The 16,001-nt window shown below is 46.4% G+C and overlaps 1 protein-coding gene across 5 annotated transcripts in view; it reads right to left on the minus strand.

Moving 5' to 3' along the window:
- The window catches only part of FYN (FYN proto-oncogene, Src family tyrosine kinase), a 207,172-nt gene that overhangs the window by 11,187 nt on the left and 179,984 nt on the right, over nucleotides 1-16,001 (minus strand). For all 5 annotated transcript variants that reach the window (XM_029223384.1, XM_029223386.1, XM_029223387.1 and 2 more), the window contains one exon: nucleotides 248-379. In XM_029223384.1, the coding sequence (XP_029079217.1) occupies nucleotides 248-379 (132 nt within the window). The remainder of the gene's footprint in view (nucleotides 1-247; nucleotides 380-16,001) is intronic.

The following is a 16,001-nucleotide window of genomic DNA, read 5'->3' on the forward strand; positions in this document are numbered from 1 at the left end:
CTAATTGCATTAATCCTGGCACACGATTCACGGTGGCTGCTTGTCTACCTACCACAGGGGCTCCCACTTCTGCTTTTCTCTGGCTAAATACCTGTCCATGTGCTTCAAACTCATGCTTGGCAGAAAGCTGAGGATGGGGTTTAGAAGGCAAACAGTGTGAAGGTTCCCCAAATGGTGCTGGGAGATTCCCCAAATGGTGCTGGGAGAGCATCCACCCAGGCCCATTTCTGCTGTGCCCTGCCCTTACCTGGGTACGGAACTCTTCCTTTGGTGACCAGCTCTGTAAGTAAGATTCCAAAAGACCACACGTCAGACTTGATTGTGAACCTCCCGTACAGGGCTGCTTCGGGGGCTGTCCACTTAATGGGGAACTTTGCACCTGCAGGAAGAACACCCGGTTACTTGTCAGGCAGAGAGCATGGCGCTGGGTGTGGGGCTGGGAAGGAAGAGCAAGTGGAAGTGCTTTCCTGGGATCAGGTTCAGAGAGGAGGATGGGAAGGAGGGGAGACAGGACACAGACTAGGACTGAGCAGCTGTGGGGTCTGCTTCTGGCTCTGCGACCTTAAGCAAGTCCCATCAAAGGGCTGGGCTTGAAGGCCGCTTAAAGTTCTGGCCTTTAAAACTTGAATCTACAAACCTATTGAAAGACATAGGTTTGGTATGGAGGTAGGGCTAACTTGTGATTTAGGAAACTATATATTTTTTCTTTTGCTTTCAAATAAAGTTATATTTTAATAAATACACATAGAATTAAATCACACTGCTACTCTCAAGAATCCTTTAGTATGTAAGACCATAGTCTGCTCTTACTGAGGTACATAAAAACCAGATCAAGCCACCACGCTTCTCCCAGGGTGGAGACAATTCACTGCCGCCCAGGTGTTATGCTGAGATGGGCTGTATTTCCCCAACGCCTCCTACATCTACAGCAGAGAAATGACTTTGCCTCTGTCTACTTCCCCTATACACTCTCTTTCTTCCTTCCACCCTTTCCCCTGATAGTGGCCACCTTTAATTCTGGGATAGGTTTTTCTTCTGCACTGTATGATCCCTTGCTTACCTCCCTACCTTTCTCCCACCAGCCAGACTGGGTACTATCTAATGTTTGTTTTTAAACAGTGGTTTTATCTCAATGACTGTCTTATGAGTCTGATTTCTCAAGACCAAGAAGCAAATTTTGTGCCAAAGTGAGTAGAATCTTTTCTTTCAAATGTCTCCGATTAAAGGAATCCTTTCTCTAATCAAAAAGGAAGGGTGGGGTCCACCCTGCTTCTTCTGAAGCGAGATGTATATACGGGGAATTAAAATTGATTCAGCAGCCTGCACTCTCACACATTAGGCTCAACAATGATAAAGCAGTTTCAGATATTTCATTGAACAAACTAAACAGGCAATTTTTATTAGTGATGTAAACAAAATTATATGTTTAAAGCATGTTTTACTTAGGAACTCCTAAAAAAATATCATACGAAGGCTGACAAAATGAGAAATTTTCACAGTATCTTCTATGAAAAGCCATTATGTGTAAAACTGGCAAATGATTAAAACCTTTGAATTAGCAGTGTTTTAATAACCAGAGGTTAGGATAAATTACAGCAATTAGATTTTTGTTTTAAATACAGTACATGATAACATCTTCAGCAAATCTACCCTGGCATTTTCTGGCAATATAATTTTCCTCTCCATCTCTTCTATGCCCGTGAAATGAAATTAAAAAAAAAATCCTACTATTTTATTCCATTGCATCTCACATTAACACTGGAACAGAGAAGTTATTCTATAGTTTTTCTTCCTTTTATGCATCGAGTTATTTTTAATTAGCTATGTTTCTCAAGCATAATTACTTATATCTTTGCTTAAGTGTTGCAAGGTCTGGTATTCTCTGAACAGTCATTTTGTTTTTAAAGTTTCTTTCAAAGCATTCTTCTCACACTTCCTATCCTCCAGCATTCTGTTCACGCAGCTTTGGACTCTGAGCCTCTGGGATTAATGTGACAGATTTTCTTCAGTGTCGAGAGCCAACTTTGCCCTGGACCAAACCTCAGCTGGAATTCTCTTATTTCAGAGAATTAAAGGTATATTAAATTCATTCCTATTTAAACCATCTCTTGAGCCAAATGGCTTGGAAATCTATGTCTGTCTCCGAAGCAAATAGAACATTTTTCTCCACTGTGCAGACACAAATCCTGCAAATAAAGTGACAAGCAAAAAACGCCTTTCTTCCCTTCTTGGAATCACTCCACGTTGCTCAAGATGTGAGTGTTGCTGAAAGTAAACTGTTTAAAATTGGGATAAAGTCATTCTGGATTTTCTGAGAGAAAATTTCATAATTTCAGATTAAAAAAAAAAGCAATTATCAATATATCAGTCAGTTGTGCTAGTCTGCTTTATTATTTTCTCATTGTATCGTCTACAACAAGAGCTATAATATATAAACCTTCAAAATATAAGTTGAAACAAAGGTTGTAATGGATCTCTGATAGGAAATCATTTGTAGATATGTGCTTTGACTTGCGAGCAGGAGTTTACTTACATAAATTTATTTTGCATTAGTTTTCTTTCTAAGATAAGCAATGTATTTATACCTAATACATTTTGGAGGGGACAAAATGAAGAATGTCTTTGTCTGATTTCTCCTACTTTGTTTTGGGCCCAAAATAGCAGCCACTGTTGACAAAAGAAGGTTCTCTAAAGATAACTCACAGTTTCAAGGAAGACAAAATGTTAAATTAAAGCACTGATAAGCTGTTAGTGATTAAGTGAGGTTTCAACTGAGAAGAACTAATCAATGCTCACTCTTCTACTCATCTCATTACCTCAATTTCCCCTCATTTTCGTTTCTCCCCTCCTGAGGGTACAGATGCAGCTCCACATCAGGGAGAGTTCACCTGGGGCTTGCGCAGGGGTCTCTGCAAATGGCCATGTGGTTGCACACTGCAAATCCCGGTCTCTGAGAACAGCATCCCTAAGGTTGCCAAGGATACCACCCTGCTGGGGGCTGGATGGGCTCTCTCCTTGGGTAAAGTTAGGAAACCTCAGAAGCCTGGAAGGAAGGACCTCCTAGGTGTAAACATTGCCTTTTCCTTCAAAATAAAGTTCTCCTCCCTCAGATTTTTTCATAGATATCACAGTAGGCATAAAGCCAGGATCAAAGTTGTCTTCTAATTGGCATGGATTTGTAGAAAAAAGGGGACAATGTCAGGACACCTACACCACAATGAACTTGGTGTTGTCATGTAACTAGCTCTTCCTGAAATTCTCTCGTTTGGGAACGGGATTAGATGCCAAAACAATTTCCTCTCCTCTGTACTTCACTGGAGGAAGTAACAGCAGCCGATGCAGGTACGATGATCTGTGCCACTGATGCCACAGGCTATGAAGGACCTGGAAACTCTTAGTGTGCTCGTCCAATGTTTAGGTGAACTAAAAAATACGGACATTATCATCACTCTAGTTTTTATTTCTTACTGAATTAAACAGTTTAGGATTCTGTTAAGCCAACAGACAAAGGCCACACATAATCTATATGTATTTATGTATGGACTTGAAAGCATCTTTTCCACCGATGTTTTCCAGGCAGTGTCTACAGATTTTACCAACTTCCCAAGGTTAACTCATTGCTGAAAGCCTGACTTGGTGCTGTCATTGGGGCCCAGGTCCTGGGACCACGCTACAGGTAGAATATCTTTGTACTTTGGTCATTTACCTCCCAGAATAGCAAGAGGACCAGCTAGCCTCAAGCTAAATCATTTTCTGTGATTTAAATAGCAGTGTTTTAAATAATCATTTCTTACAGATACCTCACGCCTGCTTCTCTAAAGTCTCCGGAGATGTGAAACAAGTGGGCATCAGCGTTGTGACCAACAGGGAGATTCTACTCTCGTGGCTTCAACGACTATCCTGACTCCAGTGATGCCTGCATTTGTATCATCTGATAGGACCTCCCCTCCCGAGTTCCTGACCCGTAAAACCAATTCCCTCCTCAGAGCCTCCACTGGGACCTCATAGGGCCTCTCAAACACAATATCCACAATGTATCCTCCCCACGATTCTGCTGCTTTTTCAGTGTTTGCTGCCTTGGAAGCTGCCTAAGTGAGGACACCAGAATGCTGAGAATCTTCCTTCTGGATGCCGTGTCTACTGGTTCTCCACTGTGCACTCAGGTAAGCAGCACGGAGCCTACCTAGACGAGCTCGACAGATCTTCATGGAGTCATCTTCGGCCTCTGCTGCTTTAGCGTCGTCCACATTGAGTCTACTTCACACCCTTGAAGGTGTCTGTCCCTCTCCATCCTCACTACCTGCACTCCAGTCCTCACTTGCTCCCTGCCACCTGCCTCCTTCCTGCACTGCCTTCCACTTGGGCCCACATGCACACTCTGGTCCCTCCTTCCCACTCCCCAGCCTCCTCCTGTTATCCGGAGCCTCACCTCCTCTGTTGCCTCACTGGCCCCATGACCTCCTCTGACCGTCCTTCCTGCTGCAGGGCCTCCAGGCAGGCTGTTGGCTTTGCCGCAAGTCCCACCCTACTCCTGCCCCATGGTTGACTCCTGCTCTCCTTTGCTCCCGGCCTAAGTGCTTCTGGCACGGGAACCCTGGCCCGGGCACTAAGACTGGGGCAGTTTCCCTAGCTCTGCACTGCCAGAGTGTCCGGTTCTTTGCGGCTGTTACCATTTAAGTGCAGTAAGCGTGTGAGCTGTCAGAAGTGCGTTTTTCTCCATAGCTACTGTCCTCGGGGGCCGGTGCGTGTCTTTCTGGATGGCCACCATGTCTCCAGTATTGAGCCCAGTGCCTCATGCACAAAAGGCACTAGGTAAGGGGGTGCTGAATCAATGAGTGACTGGACACTGGTAGGCCACCGGGCCTTCCCTTCCAGGCTGAACAACCTCGGTTCCTTATGGGGCTTATTATCAGTTCCCTGCTCTCTGGCGAGTCCTCGCCTTGTCCTCAGTGACCAGTGTCGCTGTCTATAACCATCTGGATGCGCTTTTACGTGTTTGACAACTGTCAACTACAGTAGAAAAGCATCTGTCACACACTAATGAAACTTAAAAACACCTGGAAAAACCCTGATTTTAGTGCCAGATGAAGGGTGTTCAGAACCCCTTTGGGTCTGAGTGAGCCTGTCTGAGGTGGTGGGAATCCTGGACTTGGCTCTCTGAGGGGCCTGGGGCTGAAGCTGGGGGGTAAGAGCCGCAGAAAGACAAGGTGGCCAGAGGCCTTGGAGCATTCACAGCCAAACAAAGTGGAAAATCCTTTTTTGTTTTTTAACAGACTGGGATGGAAGCAGGTGACTGGATAGCAATCATTCCACCTCACTGGTCTTCTTTAGAGTAAGGTTAACAACCATCCACGTTTTAAGTAAGAGAAAGGAGAGAGCTGTGGATTTATTCAGTTATCAAAGTTTGTCCACAAGACAACAAAAGATCCCACCCCTGCTGGACTGGTTTTGTTCTCTCTCTTCCTACCGTAAGTATTTCTGGAGTTTCCTATGTGCCTGGTGTGGTCCTTAGTGCTGGGGCTACCATAGTGAATGCAACCTCCTGCTCTCAGGGGGCCTGCAGGCTAGCTTGGGAAGGAGATAAAATAAACGAATGGCCATTATATATGTCAGACAGCGACAAGTGCTATAAAGAAGAATAAAATGGGCTACAAGCACAGATTTTGTGGGTTCTTCAAGTCACACTAAGGACTCCGGATCCCACCTGGGTGTGCTGGGGAGCCACTGCGGCCTGTGAGCATCCTCTACCTCACCCTCTCCTTGTCTTTAAAACATGGAAATAACGCGTTATTACCTAGAGAATGATCTGTGATGAGCCAGAACGTGAAAAGCATTTTGACTTTTCAAAACTCTTGAAAAGCATCATGACATTTCAAGGCCTGTGGGTGTCTATTAGCAATTAGGTAGATCAGCGGTCCCCAACATTTTTGGCACCAGGGACCAGTTTCGTGGAAGACAATTTTTCCACGGACTGGGGTGGGGGAGGGGGGATGGTTCAGGCAGCAACGCCAGCGATGGGGGAGCGGCAGATGAAGCTTCGCTCGCTTGCCCGCTGCTCACCTCCTGCTGTGCGGTCCGGTTCCTAACAGGACGCAGACTGATACCGGTCTGGGGGTTGGGGGCCCCTGGGGTAGATGATGTGCCTATTGTCACTTCTGCCATCGTGTTTATTTAACTTGTGGCTCTAGTCACATCTGTGCTGTTTAGCAGACTTTTCACATTTGGGTAGTGCAAATCATCTCAGAAACAAAGGAGTGAAACTTACTTAGCATACTCCAACACTCTGTAAAGCTCAAACATTTCTACGAGAAATGAATGATCTTTTCTGAGTTTATTCTTCCCTGACGCTTTTCCTTTCTTTCTAGGCATTTCTCTTGTCTCTGCTGTAGGCTTTTCCTCAGTCTCCCTCTCACTAATTCCAAGTGTGTTAGAGGCCTAAGTGCTGTAGACCCTTCTCTCTGCTGATTCCCGGGGGGAACATGCCCGCTCTCATGACTAACCCTGCCCGGCATCTCTGTGTGAACTGGGCGGGAAACACTGGACAGACTCTGTCTTTCATCTGAAGTCTTGGTTCTCAATTTGCAAACGTCTAAGGGACAAAGCCTCTAGGATGTCCTGCCTTTATCTCAAAGGTGGCAACTACAAATCTAAATTTATTTTTCATTAAATCATTTTACTATGAATAAGACAGTTTGTTATAAAAGAAATTCTTGTAGGTGGAAAATCTGACTACATGACTGACAAAGTTGATTCTCACTTTAATATTCTAGGATGCAAATGGAGTTCCTTTCTACTATCCCTGTTCTGGGGGTCAGATTCCTAGTCTACCAGGCTTCAAGGTGAAAAACCTGAAAGCTGGTTGGGACTTCTCCCTCTCCTAAAACCCAATATCCAATCCATCAACAAGGCCTCTTGTTTCCCTCTCTGACGAGTCTCTCAAACTTTCCCTTTCCTGTTTAAGTTCTCTGCCAAAACCTGATTTGGGACCTCATCCCTCTGGTCCTCCAGCCATGGTGCCCTGCCTTCAGCTCATTGTCTTTCCAATTAATCCTTTTAAACCTCAGCTTCCTAATGTCCACACCTACCTCCCTGGCAACCATACAGTGTGTTCCCTACTGCCTTAAGCCAGAGTCCCCCACCCAGTTTTCTAGGACCCACATATCTATTCAACTTTGGTTCTTGCTGCCCCAAACACACAGTTACTCTAGCCTAGTTTGCTTTCCCGTAACCTGTACCCTGCACTCCGCATAACTGTGAACTTGCCTCTTCTACATTAACATACCCTAAATGTCATCTCTCCCTCCGCCTGCTTAGCTAAAGCCTGCTAAGCTCAAGTCCCACCTGCCTCATCAAGTCACCTGTGACTACTCCAGCCTTCATCGTTCTCACCAGTGCTCTTGGGAATCAGTGCTATAAACAACAGTTTAATGCTTGACAATAGTAGCTCCCACAATAGCTAAACATATATTGAGTGCTTGCTAAGTGTCAGGCGTCACGCTAAGTGCTTTACACATACGAGGCAGATACTAATAACGGTCCTGTTCTACAGATGAGAAAACTGAACAGAGGTAAAACGATATGCCAGAGGATGCATGTAAATGGTGGAACTGGAATTTGAGCCAAGGGAGTCTGGCTCCAGACCCCAAACACTCAACCACTACTGCCACGCCCGTGTTTCCAACACGTCTCTCTACTAGTCATTTCGTCTTTCCTTAAATAGAATGTAAATCCTTTGAGGTTGGAGACCATGTTTTATACTGATCTTCTCCACAGTACCTTGCCTAAGGCTGGTTAAACAGCAACTGCTCAATAAATGTTTTAATTGGCTAAAGGGTCAACCCAGCAATTTATTCAACACTGATGGCCACAGAGATTCTCTTCCTTTACACAAATTTAATCAAACGGAACAAAGAAGAGAGTGACACAATGCAGCTGTGGAACAAATAATTATTTTCACCCTTACAGTTACAGGAAGAAAATCCTTCTGACCACACTCCAGGACAGTCTAACTGAAGGCTTGGTTTCTAAGTGAAAACAGGGTGACCAGCTAAATTCATTAGGTCAGCACGGCTCATCCCAACCCCCAGGTCCCAATCAAGTTAATGAAGGTCCTTTATCCCCAGGGGCCAGGCAATCTGCTTTCTTCTGCCTTAAACAGAAACAGTTCTCACTTGATTCAGTTACTTGCAGTACTTTATGCATCTTGGTGCATTAAGGCGATGGAAGCAGCATTTCAAATGCTTGAATGAAGGCTGCAGAGCCTTTCACTCTCAGGTCCGCCTCCTGGACTAAGCGTGTGGAAGTCAGCCAGGAAACGGGGAGCGAATATTCTTTGTGACAATGCAAAGACGTCAAATTGTGGGCTGGGCTGGCGTGGCCATTTGTGGAAGGCCAGGGCAGTCATCTAGGAGAGGGGCTCCAGCGGCAGGCAGACCTGGGTACACACACTGGCTTTGCTGGGTGACCATTTAAAAGCCCCCTCAGTCTCAGTCTCCTTGTCTGTAAACTGGGGATGACGATAACCTCATGAGGTTGTGATGAGAATTATAAATAATTTAAAGGGCTCGGCACAGTACCTGGAGCCTCATTATACCTAAATAAATGCCACCTATTATTTTATTTGGATCTTAATGCAAAGGCACTGAGTTGCACCAGGCCAGCCAAAGCTCTCCAAACTTCAAGGGAGGGAAGGAGGATGAGGAAAACCCAATACACTCAGCAGCCAATCACTGAGAACTTACTCAGCATCCAGTGAGTCCCCAGCACAGTGGGAGTCACCTCCTGCCCTAGGACATTCCAGGCAGCTGTGGGACAGAGCTCACAGGCAAACCCAACAGAAAGCTTAAATTGTGGTGCTGGCTTTAGGAACAAGAGGACTCACGAGAGAGGGGAAAGAGGAAGTACCCAGGGACTGGGGGCTTGGGTAGAGGCGGCCACATGAGAACGCTGCAATGTGACCCTCAGTTCTTCCTGGGGCTCCAGGAAAGGGCCAGGAGAGGCCTGGGGTGGGGGTGGGGGCGCGGGTGGTGGGTAGCTCACATCACTGGCTCTTCCTGGATTCCTGGACTGTCAAGCCTTTCTCTCTCTCTCTCTCTCTCTCTCTCTCTTTTTTTTTTTCCATGGTGACCAGGCCAATTCCACAGCCTTGAAAATATCCCCTATGGCTAAAACCTGGGCCAAGGTGGAGAAGGCAAAGCCAGCAGAGCATAAAAGCTGCCAAGTCCTCCCTACAGAGAATGCAAGTGGTGCCCTCATAGCATCTGCAAGGAGGAAAGGCATTAATATCAACAACAGACACTGTTTTTCTGAACCAAAGATCCATCCAGAACGCTCTTTAGCTATGAAGCCTCAAAGTCTGCAAATTATTATGTCCAGGATTAAATAATGTGAAGTACTTCAACTTTAAAGTTATCCTGGAGAATAAAAGAAACCATGAACTATGCCAATAACAGGAAGCTGATTATATTGGTGGGGGGTGGGGGGAAAGGAGGGGTGACAGGGCAGGACTAGGGCAGGATATCCTGTGAAGGAGGTAAAGCTGATCTGACCTGGAACTTTGTGGTTATTCAAACAAAACAATGATTTCAAACCCAATAAAACTTGGCAAAGCAAAACTCAGAATTTTCACACTAGGCCAAAGGAATGACTTTGGAATTTCCCAAACATGTCTGGAGTAATACAACTGTGTGTTTTCCAGTTATTCCTGGTGACACATTCTGTTGCAATTTCTACTTTAGGTTCATAAGGTTTTAGCACCACGTTTAAAAAAAAAATAAACGAAAAGTAAATGGTACAATGGAGATGATATTCCATCTGAAATGCATAACGGCGAGCGGGCAGTCTGAGAAGGAAGGAGGTGGGGAGTAGGGAGGAGTGCTGTCCCCCCTGGGGATGTGGGTGGAGGAGGACCACGTTCGGCTAAGGAAGACAAGAACCCAGGACCAGAGGCAGGGCCTGAACACGCTGCAAACACGAGGGTTGACTAGCCAGGCATGGATCCCAAGTCTAGTGTGGCTGAATTCGCGGAAGGAATATTCAGGCTGAGAGGGATAAGCCAAGTCCCAAGGGGAGCCCCAAATCGAGGACCAGACAAGAAGGAGTAGATGGTCCATCAGTGGGTATTAAAAGCCTAATCAGGACAACTAGAGGACAGAGGGGAGCAAACCCAGCACCCGGGAGAATGGGGGATGAGGCTGGAGGCAAGGCACTGGTCCTGGAGTCTTGCAGTTAAGGAAGGACAGGCAGGCAGGTAAACTGTGGAGGGGCAGAAGTGCCTTACATGGAGGAGAACAGAAAGCAGGCTGTGACATTTCTTCTACAAATCTATGGGGGAGCCAGAAGGTGAGGGGAGGAGCTCGGGCTGCTTGCCTTTCCCCATCACCCTCCTCCCCAATGGTGACCAATGACAACCCAGGATAACTCTCACTTGCAACACAAAAGTAAAGAATGAAATTAACTAGCATCTCCTGAAATCATGGGTGTTTGGTCCCTGTGCTCTCAGGAAGGAGATCTAAGACTCATCAGGAAGACTTTGCCTGGGACTTCCCTGGCGGTCCAGTGGTTAAGACTCTGTGCTTCCACTGCAGGGGGCACGGGTTCGATCCCTGGTTGGGGAACTAAGGTCCCGCATGCTGCGCAGTATGGCCAAAAAGAAAAAAGTAAAAAAAAAAAGACTTTGTCTGAAGTGCCAACTGTGTGTGTGTGTGTGGGGGGGGGGTACTTGTGGAAGTTGCTATCTTGGGTGGAACTGAGGAAAGGAGGAGCCCTGCTTGCTGTTCTAAAACACCAAAGTGCTGAATAATTCCAATTACCCTTCAGCAAAAGCAGAACAAAAACTCTGATTCATAGCCTGAGTACGATGGACACCACACTTGTGATCTTTTATCCAGAACAAAAGGTAAGAAAGCTGCATGTAGGGCTCTGGAACCATCTGTATGCTGCTGTTCAGGGTGGTGAGAATTCAGAGCTAAGTAAAAAACGGATGTCTGGGGTTTAGCTCAACACAGAAATCACCTCAAGAATCCAGTCACCCCCAGTAGGGGCACTGGGCCTGGGTCAGTCTGACATCGTGTCACAAAGTCTGCTAGGCAGCAAGGAAAAGCACTGGGGTTGGAGATACTGCTTGGGAACAGCTGGTGGTCATACTGAGGGTCTGGTTGGGAGTCATGAAGGAATGGAAGGAAGAGACGATGTACAGAAGACAATAACCACTTTGGGTTGCTTTTCCACACCACTCCCCCGGCCCCCCCGCCCGTGCCTCTCCCGTGGGGAGACCAGCCCCATGCTGCTGTGCACTCTCCTTCAAAACATGGGGCAGTTTTCACTCGCACTGTCTGTCCCTGATTATCAGGATGATGCAAATGCAGGAGTTCCTTCTGCCAGCAAGGCAAGACAAGGAAGCCAAGTGACATTTTTGATGTTTGCTGGCAGTATGTAGCTCCTATTTACACACTTTAAAATCACAGAGGGTGACCATCTGCTTCCTTCTTGATGATTACTAAGAAACATGGGTGCACAGACCAAGGACTTGCTCTGACCGTTCAGAAACAACTGCCCAATTGCTTTGCTCAAGGCAGCACAAAGGAGAGACCCACACGGAATACAAAACATGACCGCCCAGTTCAGAGAAAGGGGAAAGGTATTCAGACAAGCGGGCTCTCAGTGACCAGGGCTTACAGCAGGCCCATCTGTCCCCCACCCCCCCCGGCCCCCAGGAGCAGAGTCAGGGGGCAGCCGGACTGTGCGGATGGAGGGAATGAGTCCATCTCCTCCGTGCAAACAGTTTTAATTTGAAAAGAAAGAGTGGGGGAGGAAGGAGTGAATTTTCTTTTCCTTTTAGTCTTTGGCTTCCACACGTCCTTTCTCCGAGGATAACACGGTCTGCACCACCCACGTGCCTCTCCTTAGCAGTGTGACCCGCTCCCCCCTGCGCTTAACCTGGCCCCTGGGCTCCGCTGTGACCGCGCATGTAAACAAAGCATCCCTCTCGGAAAAGCCGGTGGAAGCCCGGGTGCGCGGTGGAATACAAATGAAGGCCCTCTCTGCCCGTGACGGCAGTGCACCAAACTCGGGATCTGGGAGGCTTGATTGGAACCAGGCTCGGCTCAGGCATGCAGCCCTCAGCTCAGCAGGAAGGAGGGCTGGGACCTGGCCGAGGGCAGGACGTTCTGCGGGGGAGCCCCGGGCTCTCAGCAGACACCCCCGTGACCAGCAGCCCTGACCGTGGCACGGGCGGCGGCGTGGTCAGTTCAAACAGAAGAGCTTCCTGCTCAGCGCTTAAAACAATGGCTGCACTGGAAAGGGGTCTGCTTTTCGTCAAAGGATGATTTGCTTCTCTAGCATGGGAAGAATTAGATTAAATTCAATAATTAAAAGGGTTTCTTCCCCTCCTCCCCTGACATTTGCTGTTCAGGTCACAGCACAGTGTGTGGGAACTGCAGTGCTGTTGTTGACAGAGAACAAGAAACGCATGTGCCGACGGGGGCAGAGGGAGGGCATCTCATGGCGAGATCAGCCTTGATCTGCCACCGGATTACAGGGGCCTCAGAAGGGGCTGATTAATAATTCTGCAGGAGCCCTTGAGCTGGAAAGTTGGCGTTCTGAGTCGGATAATCCCCAGTCACTGCAATACAAAGGAAGGACAGGAATTGAATTCACAGTTCTGAATTGTGAAATTCAAAATTTGAAAGAAACAGGGATCCGCTTCTTCCTGACTGTGTTTCTCAACCTAGCTGCCTGCTTGTTTGTGTTAAATGGCTACTGTGCTTTTTGAATCCAAAATCTGATTATATTTAATTAGTACAGGCATCTGGGATTTCTAATACACAAAGAGTTATTAAAGTAACAAATCTTTCTAAAATATGTTCTCCATGAAAGAATGTGTTAATTTATGCAGTAACAATATTTTAACATGAAATAATTAACATGAAAACCGCAACAATTATGAATTCTTTGCAGTCAAATTTATACGTGAATTTTCCTCCAGATAATAATCTATTCAATTTAAACCCTCAATACTGGGAGCATTTGAACAGATATGTTTTTCTTTTATTTAATACACAAACCTTAACCTACAGCAAGTTTTATACAAAGTCCTAAATGCCCCTGTTTTTACATACATTCCAAAGATCCAAAGATTAAATCGCCTTGACGTTTGCTTTCTCAACAATGATCCTGTCAGTTAACTTAGACCTTAAAACAAACAAACAAAAAACCCCAAATACAGAGCAACTCTAACTTCCTGCCTTTGTGATGATTCAAATCAGGAGAGGAAAGGGTTAAATGGGCAGGTCCTTCATGTGGGAGACCCTATGGAGGGGGTCAGGAAAGGCCAAGAGGGGTGTGTGTGTGTAGACAGAGACAGAGGAGGGAAAGAAGGAAGGAAGGAAGCAGGGAGAGAGGTAGCGCGCATGCAGTACCGTCACTCCACTGGATCAACAGTAGTGATGTTACTATTGGTACCTCTACGAACTAAAATTACCCAACTATCAGCTCAGCATCTGGTTCGTGCTACGTGTTTTATGCATGTGCTCGGGGAAGTGTACAGCAATCCTCTGATGAAGATAACTATTATTATCCCTGTCTTCAGAGCAGGAGATAAAGGCTTAGAGAGGCTAAGTAACTCGTCCAAAGCCTCACAGCTAATTAGCAGTGATGCTAACGTTCACATCAAGATAGTTTGATTTCATGGGTCATGCTCTTAACCAGTCCAGTCCCTGCCATCTCTGGAGAGGGGGTGGTACGTGTGCGCGTGCATGTGTGTGCGCGCGTGCAGACGCATGCACGACCATCAGTGACGCTGCTGAGAATGCCCATCGGGTGTTTAGAGTTGACAAGGTTAAAAACAACAGTGGCAAGGAGGCAGGGATGGTTCTCAACAGAGAAGGCAAATCTGCTGGAGAAGATGGTGAGCAGACCACCGGCTCCCAGCTGTGAGGTCAGAGGGGCCCTTGGGCATGTAGGTAATACGAAATGGTGACTGCCCAGATAAATAGCATTGGCTGTAAAATAATGAAATAATATACTTTTTCTCTTACAAGATTGATTTTTCTTTACTGATTACTGATAGGTTTTTCCTTAAAAATCTTTTTTAGGTAAGAAAATAAAGACCCCTTTCAAGGAAAATTTACATCAAACACAAAAACTTCAGGTTATAAGAATGGTTTTTATATGTCACAACCCTCCAACAACTTTTATAGAGAGCCCACTTAATTCTCACACTCATTATGTGAGGCTATTATTTTTATTACCTCCATTTTACAGATGCTAAAACATGAGGCTGAAAAAGGTTAAGTGATTTGCCTGGGGACACACCAACCTTGTAAGTGGGAGCTAGTTCAGACTCGGGCTTCCTGACTGCCAACCACAGCTTCCTCAGCCTCATCAGGAGGCTGCCTTAGCAGCCTACAGGGAAGTACACCGCCAGGAAACAACACAGTGACTGTGTACTCTACCTTTAAAGATACGGCCACAAAACCTGCTGGGTGGCATAGGCCTGTCCTAAGACCAACAATGCCACTGCAGGGAACATACCCAGGAGATAGGAGGACATGACCGCCACCACGGCAGCTAAATTCATAAAGACCCTCAGTTAGAAATACCAGTAGAATGGATACACGATCTATTTGTACAATGGACTACTGCTCAGGAATGAAAAGGAAAGAACTGCTGTTACGTGCAGCAACGTGGATAAACCTCACCGACCTGATGAGAAAGAAGCTAGACACCAAAGGGTAATACTGTATGATTTGTTTATATGAAGTTCAGTTACAGGAAAAAGGAATCTCTGGTGATAGAGGTGAAACAGTGGCTACCACGTGGAGTGGTGACTGGCTGAAGGGGATGAGGAGGTCCTTAGGGGGCTGGCAGTGTCTGTATCTTCATCTGTGGGTGGTTGCAGGGGCATATACGTATGTAAAAGTTCACTGAGTTGTACACTTCAGACTTATTCATTTTATTGTATGTATATTATGGCTCAATAAAAAAAAATAAATGTCCACGAAAGCAAGCCATTCTGATACATAAGCCAGGTCTATCAGAGCTTGTTATGTTTAAATCAACATTAGTCAGCACGGAGCCTCCTGAAAACTCATGAAGAAAGTGTCAAGAATTCTCCCATGGTCTGTGTGAGCTCTGGAGGAACTGATGGCTGGAGGGGTTGTGATCAGACCTCAGGGGAGGGTGCAGGCGGCTTGGGGGTGAGAGGCCACGGTCAGCTGAAGGGTGGTGCCGTGGTGGGGAGGGCTGGGAGGTGAGGCCCCATGGCAGTGGTAGCAGGGGAAGGCACCCCGACTGACCTCTCTGGGCTTGGGCACCAAGCTGGGACATACTGCTCCAACCACCTCAAGCTCTACAAATCCCAAGCCAAATTCACCCTCGTTCTTTGAAAATAAGACCTTCTTCCCAACCCACTCATTCCTGTTGTTGGCAACTTTATCCTCGTGATTACGCACATGTCACCACCAGGGAATTACCTTTGATCCCTCTCTCCCTTTCCAGAATGGTGTTTGAGCCTTTCCATGTGTCTACAGCCCATTTTCGCATCTGTTTATCCCCCAAGAACTTAGTCTTGTCCAGGATATGACAACAAAAGTCCTTTTCGTTTACCAGTCGCTACGTGCTGGGCACTGCGCCAAACAATTTACATGTGCTGTTTCACTTAATCTTTGCAAAAGTTAAAGCACAAAGCAGGTAGAGTATATTTGCACTTTACAGATAAGCAAGCTGAGGTGTGGAAACGTTAAGTAACTTGCCCAAGGCCCCAGAGCTGGTGGATGGTAGGGCTGGGTTTCAAATCTGGTTCTACTCCAGGCTTGCTGCCTGCCCCCGTGCAGTCTTTGGCTTCTTTCTATCAGCAGCTCCTAGCAAAGCCCTTTCACTTTGAAAGGCGCTCAAATAATTAATTTTGTCATTGCTCAGAGATCCTGATTGGACAGAATGTAACAAGAGTTTGTGACTAAAGAAGATCTAGCTGCTGTCACTGGGGGACATGCAGAGGGAAC

This window comes from Monodon monoceros, unplaced genomic scaffold (assembly GCF_005190385.1).
Source record: "Monodon monoceros isolate NGI ecotype Baffin Bay Population unplaced genomic scaffold, NGI_Narwhal_1 Super_Scaffold_15, whole genome shotgun sequence".
NCBI classification, from domain to species: Eukaryota; Metazoa; Chordata; class Mammalia; order Artiodactyla; family Monodontidae; genus Monodon; species Monodon monoceros.